Source organism: Loxodonta africana, chromosome 18, assembly GCF_030014295.1.
Source record: "Loxodonta africana isolate mLoxAfr1 chromosome 18, mLoxAfr1.hap2, whole genome shotgun sequence".
NCBI classification, from domain to species: Eukaryota; Metazoa; Chordata; class Mammalia; order Proboscidea; family Elephantidae; genus Loxodonta; species Loxodonta africana.
In genome coordinates this window covers 75,454,595-75,473,447 of record NC_087359.1, presented here as the reverse complement: position 1 = coordinate 75,473,447, position 18,853 = coordinate 75,454,595, and the positions used below count along the sequence as shown (strand labels likewise).

Sequence of the window (18,853 nt, the reverse complement as noted above, 5' to 3'; positions counted from 1 at the left end):
TAACACTGGGAATGGCTCACCAAATTGACATATTTTGGGGGAACACAGTTCAGTCCATAACAGGGGGCATGTGAATTTGCTCTGTCTGAAAATGGGTCTTTCTCCTCCGAGTAGTGCTCAATCTGATTCCCTTTCTAGTGTCCCAGCGAGAGGCTCTGCCAAGACCTGCTTCTCCCCAGAGAGCCATTCCATCCCAGAAGCACTTCTCCTAAAGTGGAAGAACTTGCCAAGCCTGATGATGCCGGTTGACCTGGGGAAGCCCCTAGTCCTGCTGCCACCACTGGCAAAGGCTGAGGACCCCCCATTCCCTGGACCAGATGCTGCCCCTCAAGGGGATGTCTCCGGCCCTGAAACTGCCCGGCAGCTTTTTAGGCAGTTTCGGTACCAGGTGATGTCTGGGCCCCAGGAGACCCTGAAACAGCTTCGGAAGCTGTGTTTCCAGTGGCTGCAGCCAGAGGTTCACACCAAGGAGCAGATCCTGGAGCTCCTCATGTTGGAGCAGTTCCTGACCATCCTGCCCGGGGAGATCCAGACGTGGGTGCGGAAACAGTGTCCAGGCAGCGGAGAGGAGGCAGTGACCCTGGTAGAGAGCTTGAAGGGAGACCCCCGGAGACTGTGGCAGTGGGTAAGCACAGGGTATTGAGATCTGGGCTGTCACTGGGGCGTCCCCATCCCTCACCTGCTTCTAGGGCTGTGTGATTCGCAGGTCCCTGGGTGGTGCAAACGGTTTGTGCTCAACTACTGACGTAAAGGCTGGCGGTTCAAACCCACCCAGTGGTACTGTGGAAGAAGGGTCTAACGATCTGCTTTCATAAAGATTACAGATAAGAATTATCCTATGGAGCAGTTCTACTCCGTAACACATGGAGTCTCCATGAGTCAGAACTGACTCAATGACAGTGGGTTTGGTGTTTGATTTTTTTTTGTGTGTGACTCTCAACACTTTTTAGTATTAGGGATTGAAGATAAAATCTCCCATCCCATTCCATCTTTACACTAGAATGTTTGAGTTTATTCATAAGAGTTTTAGTTGGTGGAGACTGTCCAATAAAACCACAATATTAGTGGCTTGTCTTGAAGGTTTTCCAGTCCTGGTTCAGCCTCAGCGTTTGGCCTCTTTGGGTGTTTTGGTTTGTGCTCAACTGGTTCCTGCTGGACGACAAATAAAAGCTGGCCTTCTCCTTCCCTATTCCATGTCCCTAAGTACTGTCTTACAACCTGTTATAGAAGCTTAGCTTCATGTCTTTCAGAAATCCTGACTCTGGATCCTTCAGTAACTAGTGATATATGGTCTCTAGATCAGCATCCAAGTTCTAGGACAGGAAATCTTCTCAGAGAAGACGGAATCTCCAAGCTGCCAAGTGGGGGAGGCTGAGTCCCATCATGACGTGGTGCTTCAGGAGCTGGGACTTCAGAATTCAGCCTCAGAGCCTGCTGAGCAACCAAACCACATTGTGAAAGAGGAATCTGACGCTGAGCAAGAGCTAGGTGAGGGCCAGTTATTATTCATAGTGGTATGGTGTCCTCTGGGAGAAAACTAGGGGTTGTGGTTGTTTGAGTTCAAAATGTTATGCTCAGATTGAGGTGTTCCCTTGTAAGCTGGAAACAGGATAGACTTCCATGAGTCACCCTGATTATGAGATTCAAAGTCTGTGTTTTATACCACTTTATGCCTGCGTTAGACCATTGGGACTTTAAATCTGAGCAAGAAGGTGGGAGAAAATTTGGGTGAGACTGTTTGGAAGCTTGGAGGGAGTTGAATTTTGTTAGTGGTGTAAAACAAGTCTTAAAATTATGGATGGAGGAACAGGTATCAGTTCTAAGTTGTCAAGTTTTTTTTATCAGCACCCTCTTGGGAGTGGCTGACGAGGACATCTAGGTTCTTAAATCTCCTGTTTCTCACTTCAGTGATGGCTGCCTCCCAGCTTCTTACCCGACCTGAGGAAAGACTTGTCAGAGACCAGGACCTTGGAGCCTCACTTCTCCAAACATCGTCTCAGGTGAGCTGGGTTCCCCTGCTTTTATTGGTCCTGAAACAGGCTTTGAGCACGTACCAATAGTCAGGAGGACAGAAAGGGGAAGCATGCTCAGAAGTGGAGCAGAGTAGTAGATATTATGTTAAGAAGAGTGGATATTTTTCTTATCTACAATAACAAGAATAATATACAAAAAAGACACATGAGTTTCAATATTTATCGCAGGTTCTCTCTAGGTACAATGTTCTTCTAATTGCCATCTTGAGTAGTGGAATCTGGGCCCTGGCAGAAGGTAGAAAGAGCTGTGAAGAGGCAAATCTTGTCTCTACACCACAAATAGTCATCTCTTCTCTTTCATTTTCTTTGGCTGTGCTAAGGAACACTGTATTTGATTTTCTAGTCTAGGCCACTGACCTAGGAATCAGTTTGAAATTTGGAATGGTTACATCTAACATGGAACAAGTGATTTTCTTCTTTTCAATCTATGGAGGTATAATTGGCATACAATAAACCGCATATATTGAAAGTATACAAGGTGATAAATTTTCGCCTCTCTATATACTCAGGAAACCATGACTACAATCAAGATGATAAGCATAGCCATCACCCCTAAATGTTTCCTCTTGCATGTTTGTATTCGCTCTCTCCTGCCCTTCTCCACCCTTCGCTCTCCTGAGGCAACTACTGATGTGTTTTCTGTCTCCACAGATTAGTTTGTGTTTTCTAGAATTTTATATAAAAATGGAATCATACCATATGTACACTTTTTTCTACATGTAATGTGTTAATTTTCCTTGCTTCTTTTAGCATTTTCTCTCTGGCTTTAAACAGTTTGGTTACGATGTGACTTGAAGTCATTTTTTTCATGTACACGTGTCTTCTGCTTGGGGTTCATTGAGTTTGGATCTGTGGGGTTATCATTTTCAACAAATTTTGGGCCATCATTTCTTCACTGGTTTTGTCTTTTTTTTTTTTCCTGTCTCCCTTTTCTCTCTCCTCCTTTGGGGACTCCAAGAATAATGAATGTGGAATATGTATAACGTGCACATGTATTAGATAGCTTGAAGTTGTCCCACCGCTTGCTGATACTCTGTTCTGTGTTTGATAGTTTCTGGTTTTATATCTTTTAAGTTCATTAATCTGTCCTTTTGCAGTGTCTAAACTGCTGATAATCCCATCTATTGTAAAAATACATTTCATACATTATATTTTCATCTCTTGAAGTTTGGATCAGGGCTTTATTGTACCTTCCGTGTCTCTTCTTAACACATTCAGTCTCTCTTCCGGCTTCTTGAGTGTATGGGACATGTTATCATATCTGCGAGAATAGCCTTGTCTACTAGTTCTTTCACCTCGGTCAGTTTTTTTTTCTTAATTGTGCTTTAGGTGGAAGTATACAGTGCAAATTAGTTCATTATTCAAAAATTTATACACAGATTGTTTTGTGACATTGGTTGTTATCCCTGCAATGTGTCAGCACTCTTCCCACTTTCCCTTTACATTCTGGGTTCCCCATGGCCATTTGTTCAGTTTTCCTGTCCCTTCCTGTCGTCTCGTCTTTGCTTTGGGGCAGGTGTTGTCCATTCAGTCTTGAATACTTAGTTGAACTAAGAAGCACGTTCCTAACATACGTTATTGGTTCATGGGTCTATCTAATTTGGGGCTGAAAAGTGGGTTTTGGGAGTGGCTCCACTTCTGAGTTTGCAGGGTATCCGGGGACCATAGTCTGTGGGGTTCCTCCAGTCTCTGTCAGAACAGTAAATCTGAATCTTTTTTTGTGAATTTGAAATTCGTTCTACATTTTTCTCCTGCTCTGTCCAGGACTCTCTATTGTGATCCCTGTTAGAGCAGTCGTTGGTGGTAGCTGGGCACCGTCTGGTTCTTCTGGGCTCAGGCTGGTGGAAGCTGTGGTTCATGTGGACTGTTAGTCTTTGGACTAATACTTTCCCTGTGTCTTTAGTTTTCTTAATTCCCCTTTGCTCTGGACAGGATGGGACCAATAAACATATCGTCGATGGCTGCTCACAAGCTTTTAAGACCCTGGACACTACTCACCAAAGTAGAATGTAGAACATTTTCTTTATGAACTGTGTGATGCCAGTTGACCTAGATATCCCCGAGACCATGGTCCCCAGCCCTCAGCCCTGGTAACTCTATCCGTCAAGGTGTTTGTATGTCTCTAGGAAGCTTCTATTACTTTGCCTTTGTCAAGTTGTGCTGAAATCCCTTATACTGTACATTGTCTTTTCCTTCACCAAACTCACCTCTGTCAGTTTTGAATGATTGATTGATAAACCTCCTCATTAGAAACTGTGTTTTCCTGCTTCTTTGTCCTTTAGTCTCTGATTGAATGTCAGGCATCTATGAATTTTACCTTGTTGGTTACTGGGTAGTTTTGTATTCATATCAGTATTCTTGAGCATCGCTTTGGGATGCAGTTAAGTTACTTGGGCACAGTTTGTTATATGGCATCAGAGAATTCTTTAGGGCTAATTTCTCCCTATTACTGAGGCAATGCCCTTCTAAGTATTCTACCTGATGCTCCTTGATGTACAAATCTTTCTACTCTGGCTGGTGGCACTATGAAGTATTTCCAGCCCTGTGTGAGCTCTGGGATTGTTCCCTCTGCTTCTTAGGCTTGAGTAGTTTCCTCACACACTTGTGGTGCTCAGTATTCAGCTGAATACTTGAGGGGACCCTCTGCCGATCTCCTGAGCTGTTTCTCTGTGTAGCTCTCCCCTCTCTGGTCTTTGCCCTGCTAATTCTAGCTACCTTGACCTCCTCAGACACTCAGCTCTTCTGCCCAACATAGAGAGATCGCTGGGCTCCTCTCGGGTTCCCTTACCCTGAGCTGCTGTCTGGACACTTACTTCCAGGCAGTCAGATGGGGCAGCTTTAGGGCATTTGTTTTCCCACTTTCAGGGATCACTGTTTCACACTGCAATGTCTGAAAACCACTGTTTTCTATGTTTGAGGAGAACGTAAATCCAAACCCTCTTACTTTTTCTTGGCTGGAAACAGAAGTCTCTGGGGCAGGTGTGTCTTGATTATGTAGTTGATGGTTCTGAAACGTAGTATTTGAAAAAATGAAAGTTTTCCAGGAACCCATCCATCTTACCACCACCTGTCAGTTTGTTGTATGGTGGTGGCTTTTGCATGTTGCTGTGAAGCTGGAAGCTATGCCACTGGTATTTCAGATACCACCAGGGTCACCCATGGTGGACAGGTTTCAGGAGAGCGTCTAGACAATTACAGACTAAGAAGGGCCTGATGGTCTACTCTCGAAAATTAGACAGTGAAAACCTTTTGGTTCACAACAGAACGTTTTATGACTGACTTGCTTTGGACATGTCATCAGAAGGGATCAGTCATCAGAGGAGGACTTTATGTTTGATGACGTAGAGGCCAACAAGAGCTTGAGAGACCCTCAGTGAGATGGACTGGCACAACAGACAGTCAGCAGCCTGGACCTGAACGTGCTGATGATTGTGGGGATGAGGCTGGACCACGCAGTGTTTTATTCTGTCGTACACGAGCTTGCCATGAGCTGGCGTCGATTCAGTGCCAGCTCACAGCAACGCACTTTAACTAAGACATTGTTTCAAACCTTTAGGGGACTGTTCTTTGGGAATTGTATTGTCAGGTACTTGAGTCAGAAGAAGATAGACAGGCCAATAGGTGAAGGTTTATGCTGTCAGGGTACCCAGAAACCAGAATCTTAAGCTGAACGTTGCTTGGTGAAAAGGGTTTGGGCCTTCTGTGAAATGTTTCAACCAGACTTGGATGATTATTGCTGCTTCTGTAGTAAGTGCAGAGTAACCAGCCCATGAAAGGCAGATACGATTATTAGCACATTTTTAACTAGGAGAGTGGACACCTCAACCGTTACCTGTTCTGACTTTGTTAATTCAAGAGATTCAAAACGTTCAACCAGCAGCCCTGATTCCTTACAGACAACTATTTATTCCCTACATTTAGGTGAGATAATGGATTAACAACCACTCAACTCCAGCAAAAATCACCCTGACCCAATCCCAATGGCCCTGTACTCCAAGCTAAGAACAATTTTTTGTTGCATCAGAAGGACCTTGGTATTTAATGGAATCCTTTTTAAGTGACAGTAATTTTAAGACACAGGTGACCACTCCCTCTAATCTCTTCTAGAAATCAAGAATTTAAGGGCTAACGCAGAGTAGTGAAGCCGCGTCACTACACGTGGCGCTTCCTCATCAGAAACCACGACTGAGTTAGAGCCTCCCGGACTTGATTGTTCTACTCACATTCTTCTGTTTTGAAACTTAAGGGAATGTGATACAGTACAAATAACTGAGTCAGTTGTGGTAATACCTCTTAAACCCTCGAGGTGGTGGTATTTCCATAGTAAAAGGTGTTACCTTCCCCATTCCATCCCACACTGCTGTATTTCAGGAATAGGAAGTTAAGTTTTCCTCCTCTTATAAAAATGGAAATCGACAAGATGGCTGCAGTTGGTGTCTCCCCTGTATACAAAACCAAGAAAAACCCAAACCCCTTGATATTCAGTCAATCCCATCTCATAACAAACAACACAGTGCCGTCGAGTCAATTTCCCTAAATATAGGGGATCTTATTCCAGCCTTCCCAGCTTCTTGGCAGATCTTTGAGTGTGTTTGTGGCTTTAAGCTGGAGGTACACCGTTCAGAGACCCCTGAATTGACTTTTCTGGTTTTCAAATGCCCTGACTGAGGCCTTTGGGGATCTTGGGGGGCTCTATCATTTTTGCCTTGTTCTCACCTGTTCTTGGCAGGGACAGTCTGGTACCCATGGAATACCCTGTGCCCAGGGAGGCAGGCACTAATCATTGTCTCTGCTTGGATTCCCATCCTGCTCTCTGCCAGGCTGACCGAGGGTCTTCATATTTAGACTGTGACGATGGACCATTCCTGTCTTCACCCGTGTTTACTCAGGCCAGTTGTTTTCAAGGGGCCATTCAAGTAGCTTCAGGCACAGAAGAGTAACTGTACACTGCTACCAATTCATATTTTGTATTAAAAATTAAAATTCACATTAGAAATATGTGGTGCAAATGGTTTACAGTCGGCTGGTGACCTAACGGTTGGTGCTTTGTGCACATCCAGCAGTGCCACAGAGAAAGGCTAAGCATTCGGCTTCTGTAAACATTATGCCCAAGAAAACCCTGTGGAACGCTTCCGTGCCGTTGACACGCGTGGCCACCGGGAACGGTTCCATGCAGTGACACACACGGCCACCAGGAACAGTTCCGCGCCGTGACACGCGTGACCACCAATAACAGTTCAGTGCCATGACGTGGCCACCAGGAACAGTTCTGTGCTGTGACGCAAACGGTCACCATGAGTCGGAATCGACTCATTGGTGATGGGTTTGGTTTTTTCTATAGTTAATAGTTAAATACATTGAGGTAATTTTTTTTGCTTCCTTTCCTTTCCACATTAAAACATTCAGCCCCTTCCCTCCTTTTCTTGTGCTTATTGTCTGCTAATTAAAGACTTTTTGGTATCTCCATTTGTCTTTTATCCATTCTCCACTGTCCGCTGATGTTGTAGAGGCCGACTTGATGTAGGACAGAGAATGGCATCCCTCAGTGTGACAGTGTGTGACAGGAAGGTGACTTCAAAATACCTCTGTCATGCCTTTGGGCTGTAGTCTGGCAGGGACAGTAATGCATGGCCATCTGTGTTGCCTGGACGTGGATAGAATCCCTGAATTCCCTCTGTAGTCCCCTGGGGTGAGTCTGAGAGACTGATCACCCCATAGCCTGAATATTATAGTAACCATAATAGTATGCAGCATCCACGGAGGACTTACTTGCTAACTGCTTTATTTCACCCAGATGACAAAATGAGTGCCTTCTTCTCCTAGGTGGGGTCTTGGGTACTGGGGAAGTACAGTGGAGAGAATGACAGATAGAGTCCATTTGTCATGATGCTTACCTGCTAGTGAAGGCAAATCTTAATTGGTTAATTGTGTGTGTATCTTTACATAGATATATAATAAACTGTGATGAAGGCTATGAATGAGCAGTACAGTGTGCTATAAAAGAGGTGACACTTGGATTATTTCTATTAAACTTGAATTTTTTTTTTGTTGGGGATTATTACTAGGTGAGGGTAAGGCTCAGAAAAGTTGAGTAAGTTGCTAAAGGTCACACAGCTAGAAGGTGGTAGAGCTGGAACCTGGGACCCTCCAAAGAATGTGCTGCTCATCTCTGTGCTAGAGAAGGTGAATATCTACAGAACTAGCTTCTTGGTGGGGAGGTTGAAATTTGGATTCATGCCAGTAGACTCTAGCCCGCTGGTATTTCCTGTTTTGAGTCCTAGCTCCCTAGGAAAAGAAGTTTCCTTTAGGGGATTACTGAGGGACACCTTGTTCCCGAGAACACATCCACTGATTGAATGTTAGACCAGAATTATTGGGGATTTCAGGGTGTACAGCTCTTTCTCTGAATCCACCAGTCTTTGTTTCACCGTGAGGCTTACAGCTCAGCTGACTTTGTCATTGATTCTTCCTTCCTTTTTGCTGATTTGCACTTGCTTTTCAACAAATTTCTTTTTTGTTTCTTTCTTTTCCCCCTTGAATTTCCAGATTTCAGTTAAATATTGGGAATATCAGGCTCCTATCAGTACTTCAGAGGGTTAAAAAAGAAGAGTGTGGAAAAGGCTCCTGCCTCCTGCTGTGTTCTCCATTCAAGAGGAAGGATTTACCCTTAAATGCATGCAATTTAAAAACGCAGACACACAAAATCTAAAATCTAAACATTTTATAATCAGGGCAAAAAATATTAAAGTAGGGACTGTTGTTTTCCTCTTGGCCTCTTCTTCCCTTGAATCCCTCTTCCATGATTTTTCAAATCTTTTGATGCCCAGGATCCTAAGACACGTTCCTTCCTTCTCAGTTTTACTATGGACAGGGAAGGTAGGGTTCAAACCCTTTGTTTGGAGCCATGTTTATGGTCACAAATTTGAATTTTTTTCCAGGAGCAGTGGAGGCACCTGGATTCTACTCAAAAGGAACACTACTGGGATCTCATGCTGGAGACCTATGGGAAAATGGTCTCAGGAGGTGAGGACATGGAGGGACTGCGAAGCCCTTAGGCAGTGTCTGTGTTCTTTTAGAGACACACATTCCACCTGATGTTCTCAGCGTGAGGAAATCATTTGTGACACAGTTGGGAACTGGGGTGAGTTGGAGCTGGCAGAGTTGTAGTAAGAACTTCCTTGCATTGGATGCCTAGGGCTCTCGTGGTGTGTTACATACAGCAACTCCTCTAATCTCCACAGCAGTCCTGTGAAATGGGTGATGGTAAAGTCCCAATTAAAAGACGATGAGAGTGTCAGATTGAGACACTGGCTGCCTGTTATATCCCTTGTAAGTGCTGAGTCAGGATGGAACTCAGCCTAGCTGGCTTTGAGTCCATGTTCTTTCCACTAAAACACACTACGTTTGCCAGACATTTTTGCAGTTGGTCACAATCCAAGCCCCAGCTTTCCAGGTGGTTTGCATGGCCTTCCTTCAACCTCCTCAGACTCTCCTTTTTTTAATTCTCAACGTATTTCTCGGTGACTTTGTGAGTACTAGTCTCTGACAAGTCCCACACATCCTTCAGATATGAGCAGCTGATATTTGACAAAGGCCCAAAGTCAGTTAAATGGGGAAAAGACCATGTGTTTAACAAATGGTACTGGCATAACTGGATATCCATCTGCAAAAAAATGAAACAAAACCGATACCTCACACCATGCACAAAAACTAACTCAGAATGGACGAAAGGCCTAAATATTAAATTTAAAACAATAAAGATCATTGGAGAAAAAATAGGAACAAAGCTAGGAGCCCTGATATGTGGCATACACAGTATACAAACATTGCTAACAAGCATGAACACCAGAAGAGAAACTAGATAACTGGGAGCTCCTCAAAATCAAACTCCTGTGCTCATCCAAAGACTTCACCAAAAAAGTAAAAAGTTACCTACAGACTGGGAAGAAGTTTTTAGCTATGACATTTCCGATCAGCGTCTGATCTCTAAAATCTGCTTGATACTGCAAGAACTCAACTACAAAAAGAAAATAACCCAGTTAAAAAAATGGGCAAAGGATATGAACAGGCAGTTCAGTAAAGAAGACATTCAGGTACCTAACAGATAAATGAGGAAATGCTCAGGATCATTAGCCATTAGAGAAATGCAAATCAAAACTACAATGAGATTCCATCTCACTCCAGCAAGGCTGGCAGTAATCCAAAAAACACAAAATAATAAACGCTGGAGAGGTTGTGGAGAGACTGGAAGGCTTATACCCTGCTGGTGGGAATTGTAAAATGGTACAACCACTTTGGAAATCGATTTGGCGCTTCCTTAAAAAGCTAGAAATAGAACTATCTTATGATCCAGCAATCCCACTGCTTGGAATATATCCTGGAGAAATAAGCGCCTTTACATGACCAGATATATGTACACTGGTGTTCACTGCAACACTGTTTACAATAGCAAAAAGACAGAAGCAACCAAGGTGTCCATCAATGGATGAATGGTTGAATAGATTATAGTATATTCACACGATGGAATACTGTGCATTGATAAAGAACAACGATGAATCCGTGAAACATTTTATAACATGGAGGAATCTGGAAGGCATTACACTGAGTGAAATTAGTCAGTTGCAAGAGGACAGATATTGTATGAGACCACTATTATAAGAACTCAAGAAATAGTTTAAACAGAGAAGAAAATATTATTTGATGGTTATGTGAGTGGGGAGGGAGGGAAGAGGGGGTATTCACTAATTAGTAGACAAGAACTATTTTATGTGAAGGGAAAGACAACACACAATACAGGTGAGGTCGGCACAACTGGACTAAACCAAAAGCAAAGAAGTTTCCTGAATAAACGAAACGGTTCGAAGGCCACCATAGCAGGGGTAGGGGTTTGGGGACCATGGTTTCAGGGGACATCTAGGTTAATTGGCATAATAAAATCCATGAAGAAAACATTCTGCATCCCAGTATAGAGTGGCGTCTGGGGTCTTAAACACCAGCAAGCAGCCATCTAAGATGTATCAATTGGGCTCCACCCACGTGGAGCAAAGGATAATGAAGGACACCAAAGACTCAAGGTTGTCATGAGCCCACTAGACAAAAGGGCCACATAAATCAGAGACTACATCAGCCTGAGACCAGAAGAAGTAGATGGTTCCCGGCTATAACTGATGACTGCCCTGACAATAGTGAATTCCTGATGGAGCAGCAGAGCAGTGAGATGGAAACCTCAAATTCTTGTAAGAAGACCAGACTTAATGTTCTGACTGAGAGTAGAAGGACCCCGGAGGTCATGGTCCCCAGAACTTCCGTTAGCCTAATATAGGAACCATTCCCAAACCCAACTCTTCAGGCAGAGATTGGACTGGAATATAGGATAGAAAATGATCCAGTGAAGAGTGAGCTTCTTGGATCAAGTAGACACGTGAGACTTTGTGGGCAGCTCCTGTCCCAAGGCGAGATGAGAGGGCAGAGGCAGACAGAAGCTGGCTGAATGGATGTGGAAATAGAGGGTGGAGGGAAGGAGCGTGCTGTCTCGTTAGGGGGAGAGCAACTAGGAGTATATAAACCAAAACCAAACCACACCCAGTGCCATCGAGTCTGTTCCGACTCATAGCGACCCTATAGGACAGAGTAGAACTGCTTCATAGAGTTTCCAAGGAGCGTCTGGCGGATTCGAACTGCCGACTGTTTGGTTAACAGCTGTAGTGCTTAACCACTACGCCACCAGGGTTTCCAGGAGTATATAGCAAGGCGTATATAAATTTTTTTTTTTTATGTGAGGCTGACTTGATTTGCAAACTTTCACTTAAAGAATAATAAAAATTAAAAAAAAAGAATAGCACATTTTTTGGACCTGGGATCCCTGAGCTGAGAAGCTCGTTGATCAGGAGAAGATTGATGACAGGGACCTTCCTCCAGAGCAGAGAGAGACAGAGAAAGAAAGCCTTGTCCTGGAACTGGAATCCTGAATTCAGACATCTACCCTTGTAGACTGTGAGAGAATTAATTTCTGTTTGTTAAAGTCAATCACTTATGGTATTTCTGTTATAGCAGGGGTAGATAAACTACAACACCTACCTTGACCCAGACCCTGGAGAGTCTAGAAGGTCATCCTGCCTGGATAGGCAAGGAAAAGCCATTGCAGGTTCTTAGAGTGAAAAAAATACTCGGAAAAGGTTTAGGAAGATTAACCTGGCAGCATATACGGGATGGGCTGGAATCACCGGGAGAAGAGGCACCCTGTGGGCGGCTGGTGCACGAGTTCAGGTCACTGGAACAAGATCCTGGACGAGTGTAGAAGCATCAGGATTAACATGGAAAAAGACTTTTCTCAAAGATACAGTAATTAGCCAGTCTGCCAGGTCTGGACTAGGATCAAGGGTCAGAATCACAGGAGAGAGCGCATGTGCTGTTTTGATTGACCACATAGAAGAAGAGCTCATAGTTAGAGCAGGCCAGCAGGCGAGTGAGCCTCAAAAGCCATAGACTCATACTGCTAATCAAAATCGCCATGAATGTTTTCTTTATTTTTTTAGTATTTGAGAAAACGTTCCTTCAGTTTATCTGTAAGAATTCAAAATAGGCACGAATAGATAAACAAAAGATTTAAATGGCGAAAGTTTATGAATGTTAAATCCGGAAACGTTAAGAATCTGTTGTATTACCAGGTCCCTGGGTGGTGCAACAGTTAAGTGTTTGACTGCTAACTGAAAAAGATTGGAGGTTTGCATTTACCAGGGGTGCCCTAGAATAAAGCCCTGGTGATCTACTTTTGAAAAATTACCTGGACCCGTTGCCATTGAGTTGATTCGGACTCACGGTGACCGTATATGACAGAGTAGAGCTGCCCCATAGAGTTTTCAAGGAGCACCTGGTGGATTTGAACTGCAGACCTTTTGGCTAGCAGCTGTTGCTCTTAACCACTGCGCCACCAGGGTTTCCATGGAAAAATTAGCCATTGGAAACCCTATAGAGCACAGTTCTACTGTGACGACACACATGGGGTCACCATGGGTTGGAATTGACTCAACAGCAACTTGTTGTCGATGGTTGTATTATAAAGATCAGATCATTAAAATAACGTGATACTGATGTAAAAATTGATGCGTTGAGCAATGGAGCAGAAAAGGGAGCCTAGGAAAAGAAGCTGGTGTATGTAAGAAGTTTACATATGATGGAGGAGGAAGCGACCCAAATTAGTAGGGCGAGCCAGTGTCGAATGAGCAGCGTGGACTGGGAAGACAAATTGGATTAGATTTTATTTATATAATATACTGAAATAATGATGCCTGGTGGTGGAACAGTTAAGTACTCAGCTGCTCACCAAGAAGTTGTTTCTAACCCACCCATCACCTTTGTGGGAGAAAGACCTGGTGACCTGCTACTGTAAAGATTATATCCCAGAAGACCCTGTGGGACATTTCTAGTCTGTCACACTGGGTCACTATGAGTTGAAATTGATTCGACGATACCCAGCAACAACAACATACCAAAATAAGATGAAAGCAGATTAAAAAGAGATAAAGCATGAGTATATAAGTAAAGAAGAAAATGAGTGTATATTTAACTGATGTCCAAATGGGAAAATTTAATATATAAAATTTAAATATAAAAATGAATATTTAAATATAAAAGCAATGGAAGAAATCATTAAGGAAAATATTAAGACTTGATTATATTTAAAAAGAAAAAAAAAAACTTAAATTTTGTGCATAAAAAATAACCTCAAAGGTAGCGTAAAGAAATTGGTCAAACACATTTTCCATAAATATGAGAGCTCATGATTTTTTTTTAATATAGAGTTAATCTGAGTTGATTAAAAAAAAATGACTTGCCCAATGAGAAATGGACAGCAGCAGCCTTGGAGCATGAAAAGTAACTCATAAATGTGAACAATAGTTTCATCCTTTAAGGAATTAAAATTTAAAACAATTAAACATTTTTCATGTATCCAAATGGCAAATATTTAAAAACACTCAATACTTAAGTACTGAACACTTATGCCAGAATATGGCATAGTTGCTCTGGAAGTTGGTTTGGCAATAGGTATCAAGGGCTTTAGTCCTTGGGTGGTGGGAAGTGTAAATACACTTGGCTGCTAACTGAAAGGTTGGTGGCTTGAGTCCACCCAGAGGTGCCTTGGAAGAAAGACCTAGAGATCTAATTCTGAAAAAATCAACCATGGACAATCCTATGGAGCACAGCTTTACTCTGACAAATACAGAGCATCCTGAGTTAGAGAGACTCAACAGCAAGTGGTAGGTGGTACCAAGAGCCTGAATATCCATGCATGCTGATACCCTAATTCCACTTGGAGGAACCTTTCGTAATATATTGTTCACAAATGAGGAGAAAACTTAGAACAAAAATTACTTATTACAGCATTTATTTATAATAACTAAAACACAGTAAATAACTTAGTTTTCTACAGGAGGAGAATTCTTAAACAGCTTATGTGTAGTACATTACTATGATGGACCATTATTCAGCCCTTAAAAGTATTTACAAAGACTTTTTTAAGGCAAGAGACAGTGCGTTTTTGATTTGAGAGGAATTTGTTGGTTAACAAGTTCAGGTCTAGCTCTGGAGCAAGTAATTTTGGTGTTCAAAGGTACCAGTACATGAAAGAAAAAGGTAAGTTGCTTCATTAGGTTACAAGAATAAAGGAATATATAAAAGTATGAAAATGCGTTCTACCAGTAAAATAAAAATCTAAAGTATGCATCGGTGTTCAGTGATGTTAGTCAGAAACCTGAATTACGATGAGAAAAACAAAATTTTAGCTATCTCTAGGAGTTAACAAAGGATATGTGGATGCTGGATTCAAGCACAGACAAAGGCAGTCACTTATACACTATAGCTACACTGCAGTAAATCCATTGTAAAATTACCAGTTACTGCACTTAATGAATTTTAGGATTACTTGAGATTGGAAGAGTCCATGTAAAATCGATAAATGGCATAATTTACAATGTTATGATGCAAAGCTTGATATAGAACTGTATATACAACATGGTATCTGTTGTGTAGGGGAAAAGAACGTGTATGTATAGGTTAAAAAAAGACTGGAAGCAAATGTTTGCTAATAATTTTTATCTCTGGGTAGTGTGATTGAGGTTGATTTTGATTTTCTTCTGTATATTTTTCTTCCTTTTTTCTTTTTTGTATTTTTTTTCTTTTCAAAAAGTGTTTAGTGATATTTCTTTTTTATATATAATCAGATAAGAATTTTTTTTTTTTTTTTAAATAAAATCCTTTGCCTCAAGTTGATTCCAACTCATAGTGATCCTATAGAACAAAGTAGAACTGCCCATAGAGTTTCCAAGGAGCGCCTGCTGGATTCTAACTGCCGACCTTTTTATTAGCAGCCGAATGCTTAAAATACTGTGCCACTAAGTACTGTCATAATATACTTGTTTTTTTCTGGGCTTTAAGAAAATCTATACTGCTTATTTATAGAGAGGTCAAAAAAGTTCGCTATGAGCTCTGTTTTGCTATTTAGAAATTCTCCTCAGCTGCAGAGCTGAACCACATATTCTTCAACACAGGGCATGCAAAGTATAGTGCCAGGGATTCAGGCTGGATGATATTTTCTTTTCTTTGCTCCCTGATGGCCTCTTAGTAAAAGAATCCATGTTTTATGATACATCTTTTTTTCATATATGACTTAGAAAACAGGGCATAAAATTTACAGAACTGTTCCAAATCTTTCTTTTTTCTTGTTTCAGGAGATAGGCAGGAGAGTGACAAAGAGAACCTAAACTTGGAAAACTATAGGAACCAGGAACCTCCAGATGCCTACAATGATATCTTAGGAGAGGCCCCTCCTCAGGCTTCCCTAAGTGGCTTCTTCAGTGAGGATGAGCCAAGTCGCTTTGGAGAAGGAGAGCATCTCCCTGAGGCACAGGGAAACCTCCAAGAAGCAGGGGGAGGGGAACAGCTGTCTCCTCAGGAAAGGAGTTCTGGGAAACAGCTAGGCCAACATTTGCCAAATCCTCACCCAGGAGACCTGTCTTTACTGTGGCTCGAGGAGAAGCCAGAGGCCCCCCAGAAAGGTCAGCTGAGAGCCCCCATGGCCCAGAAGCTCCCTACCTGCAGGGAGTGTGGAAAAACTTTTTACAGGAATTCTCAGCTTATTTTTCACCAGAGAACTCACACAGGAGAGAAGTATTTTCAGTGTCATACCTGCAAAAAAGCCTTTCTGCGGAGTTCAGACTTTGTGAAGCATCAGAGAATCCACACAGGAGAGAAGCCTTGCAAGTGCGATTACTGTGGGAAAGGCTTCAGTGACTTCTCTGGATTGCGCCACCATGAGAAAATCCACACGGGAGAGAAACCATATAAATGTCTCATCTGTGAGAAAAGTTTCATTCAGAGGTCAAACTTTAATAGACATCAGAGGGTCCACACAGGAGAGAAACCTTATAAATGCTCCCGCTGTGGGAAAAGTTTCAGCTGGAGCTCGAGCCTTGATAAACATCAAAGATCCCACTTGGGGAAGAAACCCTTTCAATAGCAGGACTCTTTTATCCCATTTTTCTCTCTCTCCATTTAAAAATACATAGCTTTTGGAATCATCTGCAGGAATTGCATCTCATATCCCTGGTCTGTTTTCATGGATTGGAGATGGGAGAACCTGTAGATGGTTTTGAAGTTGGAGGATAGATTTGGCTCCTGGACTGGATTCCATGCCAGCTTAATTTCTTGCTTCTGCATCAGGAGAAAGAAATGTCTTCATCTTTCAGCTCATTGCCTTGTTCAGAGTCTTCTCTTGGACCCCTTGGGGAAAAAAGTGTCACTTGGAGATTGACGTTTAGAAGCGTCATCTGGGAAGAGTTTAAGAGAGCAACTATAATTACTGTTCATGGGAAGAACTTCTGATCAGCCCTTTAGAGCCAGGATTCCAGAACATGTCTTCCTGATACAGAAGAGCAGGCAGACATAGAGAAGCAGATGGTTCATGTACAGGTGAAAAATGAACTTGAAGTGTCCTTGTTTTAAATAAACTTAGTAGAGTCACTCCCGATCTCATTTGTGTCTGAAATGTTGACTGTGTTGACTATCACTCAACATGCATTTTCTCACGGAAGATCCCAAATTGTAGTTGAGCTCCTAGTTGAACCCATACAGACCTATTAAGTTTAGAATAGAGCAGAACAGTGATATGATAGTGCTAACGTAAAGACCAGGTTGTGAGAGCTTGGCTAGTGCTTGGCACTGTGGTGTCTCAGGTCAGTCTGTCTTTGGTGCCCACCTGCTGGTGCCCCTCAAGCTGCCCCTTTTTGTCCTGACATCCCACTTACATGATCATTTTTGCTAAAGTGCTCTGTGCTTTAAAATTATCTTTATTGCCTCCTTTTGTTGGAAGGTGTTAAGAAATCAATAGGATTGATTTTATAGTACTGCCTAGAGGTTTACGAACAGATATATCTAACCTGTACAAATGACCTATTCTTCCAAAGATGCTTGCTGAAAAGTGTCCTCTTGCTTGTGTATCCTGAGACTTCCCCTTCCTCTTCATTTTGTTGTCTTCATGCCTGGCTGTATTGTACTGTTCGGGTGAGGATCTAGAAGGAAGGTGCTAATTAGCAAGACAGCTATCTCCCTGAAAACAGATTAACTTACATGGTGGAAGCTCCAAGATGTTGGCAAACAGTGGGAAGTGAGTTACTGGTTAATGGGAGAGGAGAAACAAACCTCAAGTTAGAGTCCCTGAGTCCCAGAGAAATCTGTCAACTCCCTTACTGCATGAAGATGAGGGAGAAGACTCCACATAATGGGGTGTAGGAAACCCGGGCTGACAGTAGGAAAAATACGGAGGAGTTGGCATTGGATTCTGTATTCTGCATAGCAAAGATTTGTGGGATGGCAGACTTTGATGCTTTAAATCAGGGTTTCTCAAAGTGTGAGCCCCAGACCAGCAGCATCTGCAACTTGTTAGACTTACTGAACCAAAGACTTAATGAATCAGAAATTTTCAGAGCTGGGCCCTACCAATCTTTGTTTTAACAAACCTTCCATGGGCTCTGATGCCTGTCCAAGTTTGAGAACCACTACTCTAAATAGTAATTGATTAAAAAATAAGTCTCTGTAGGGTTATGAGGGCATAATGACACTAGAAGGAATATTGGGCCCTCCCAGTCATTTCTTTCCAAACAAGCCTACCCATAGAGCTCTTTATACATCATTAAAATCGTGGAACCCTTTGAGCTTCCAATGAAAATTTCTTCCATAGAAAAAAACTTAGGAAACATAGGTTAAAAGTTTTAGAGGAGAGGACGGAGCCAACATGGCACTGTAGACAGACTTACTATCCTCTCCTTCTGAAGCAAAGACCCAAAAAACTAAAACAGATATAAACATCAGTCCTGAAACTCTAAGCATCAAATGAAGGAATAAAGAACTAGATTAAATACTAAATGGAAGAAGAAACTGACAAAAAACAATGGGGAGAAATATGAAGTGGACGTCCCCTGCCAACTAAAATGGCCTAACGTGGCCTTGAAACACAGCCAGCAATGACAGAGGTCCGTGAATACGGGAAGGGAATTTTACAGAGCACCCAAGACTAGACAGAGTAGCTGGTAACCAGAGAAACAAGCTTTCCCACCCTGCACTGTTTTGGTGAGTAGAAACAAGAACCCCCGTATTCCTGCAGTCCCCACTGCCAGGAACCTCATTATGAAACCCCACACCTCCCGCTTCACCCTACCTCCTCCTACCTTGCACCTTTTTTTAATCTTCTTTCTTTACCCTTTCCACCTAGCTCTGTACACCATCTGCTTCCCTTCCTTCTGTCCTTTGCCATGTTTCCATGGCTA

At 42.4% G+C, this 18,853-nt stretch overlaps 1 protein-coding gene across 2 annotated transcripts in view; it reads left to right on the top strand.

Annotated features, from left to right (window-relative positions):
• The window catches only part of LOC100654440 (zinc finger protein 18-like), a 30,512-nt gene extending 11,899 nt beyond the window's left edge, over positions 1 to 18,613 (top strand). Inside the window, exons 2-6 of one of the 2 annotated variants that reach the window (XM_064271797.1) lie at positions 139 to 625; positions 1,299 to 1,488; positions 1,909 to 2,000; positions 8,972 to 9,056; positions 15,761 to 18,613. In XM_064271797.1, the coding sequence (XP_064127867.1) occupies positions 236 to 625; positions 1,299 to 1,488; positions 1,909 to 2,000; positions 8,972 to 9,056; positions 15,761 to 16,548 (1,545 nt within the window). In that variant the 5' untranslated portion in view covers positions 139 to 235 and the 3' untranslated portion in view covers positions 16,549 to 18,613. The remainder of the gene's footprint in view (positions 1 to 138; positions 626 to 1,298; positions 1,489 to 1,908; positions 2,001 to 8,971; positions 9,057 to 15,760) is intronic. The other variant, XM_023556470.2, reaches the window with a different exon arrangement.
• The last annotated feature ends 240 nt before the right edge of the window (positions 18,614 to 18,853 follow it).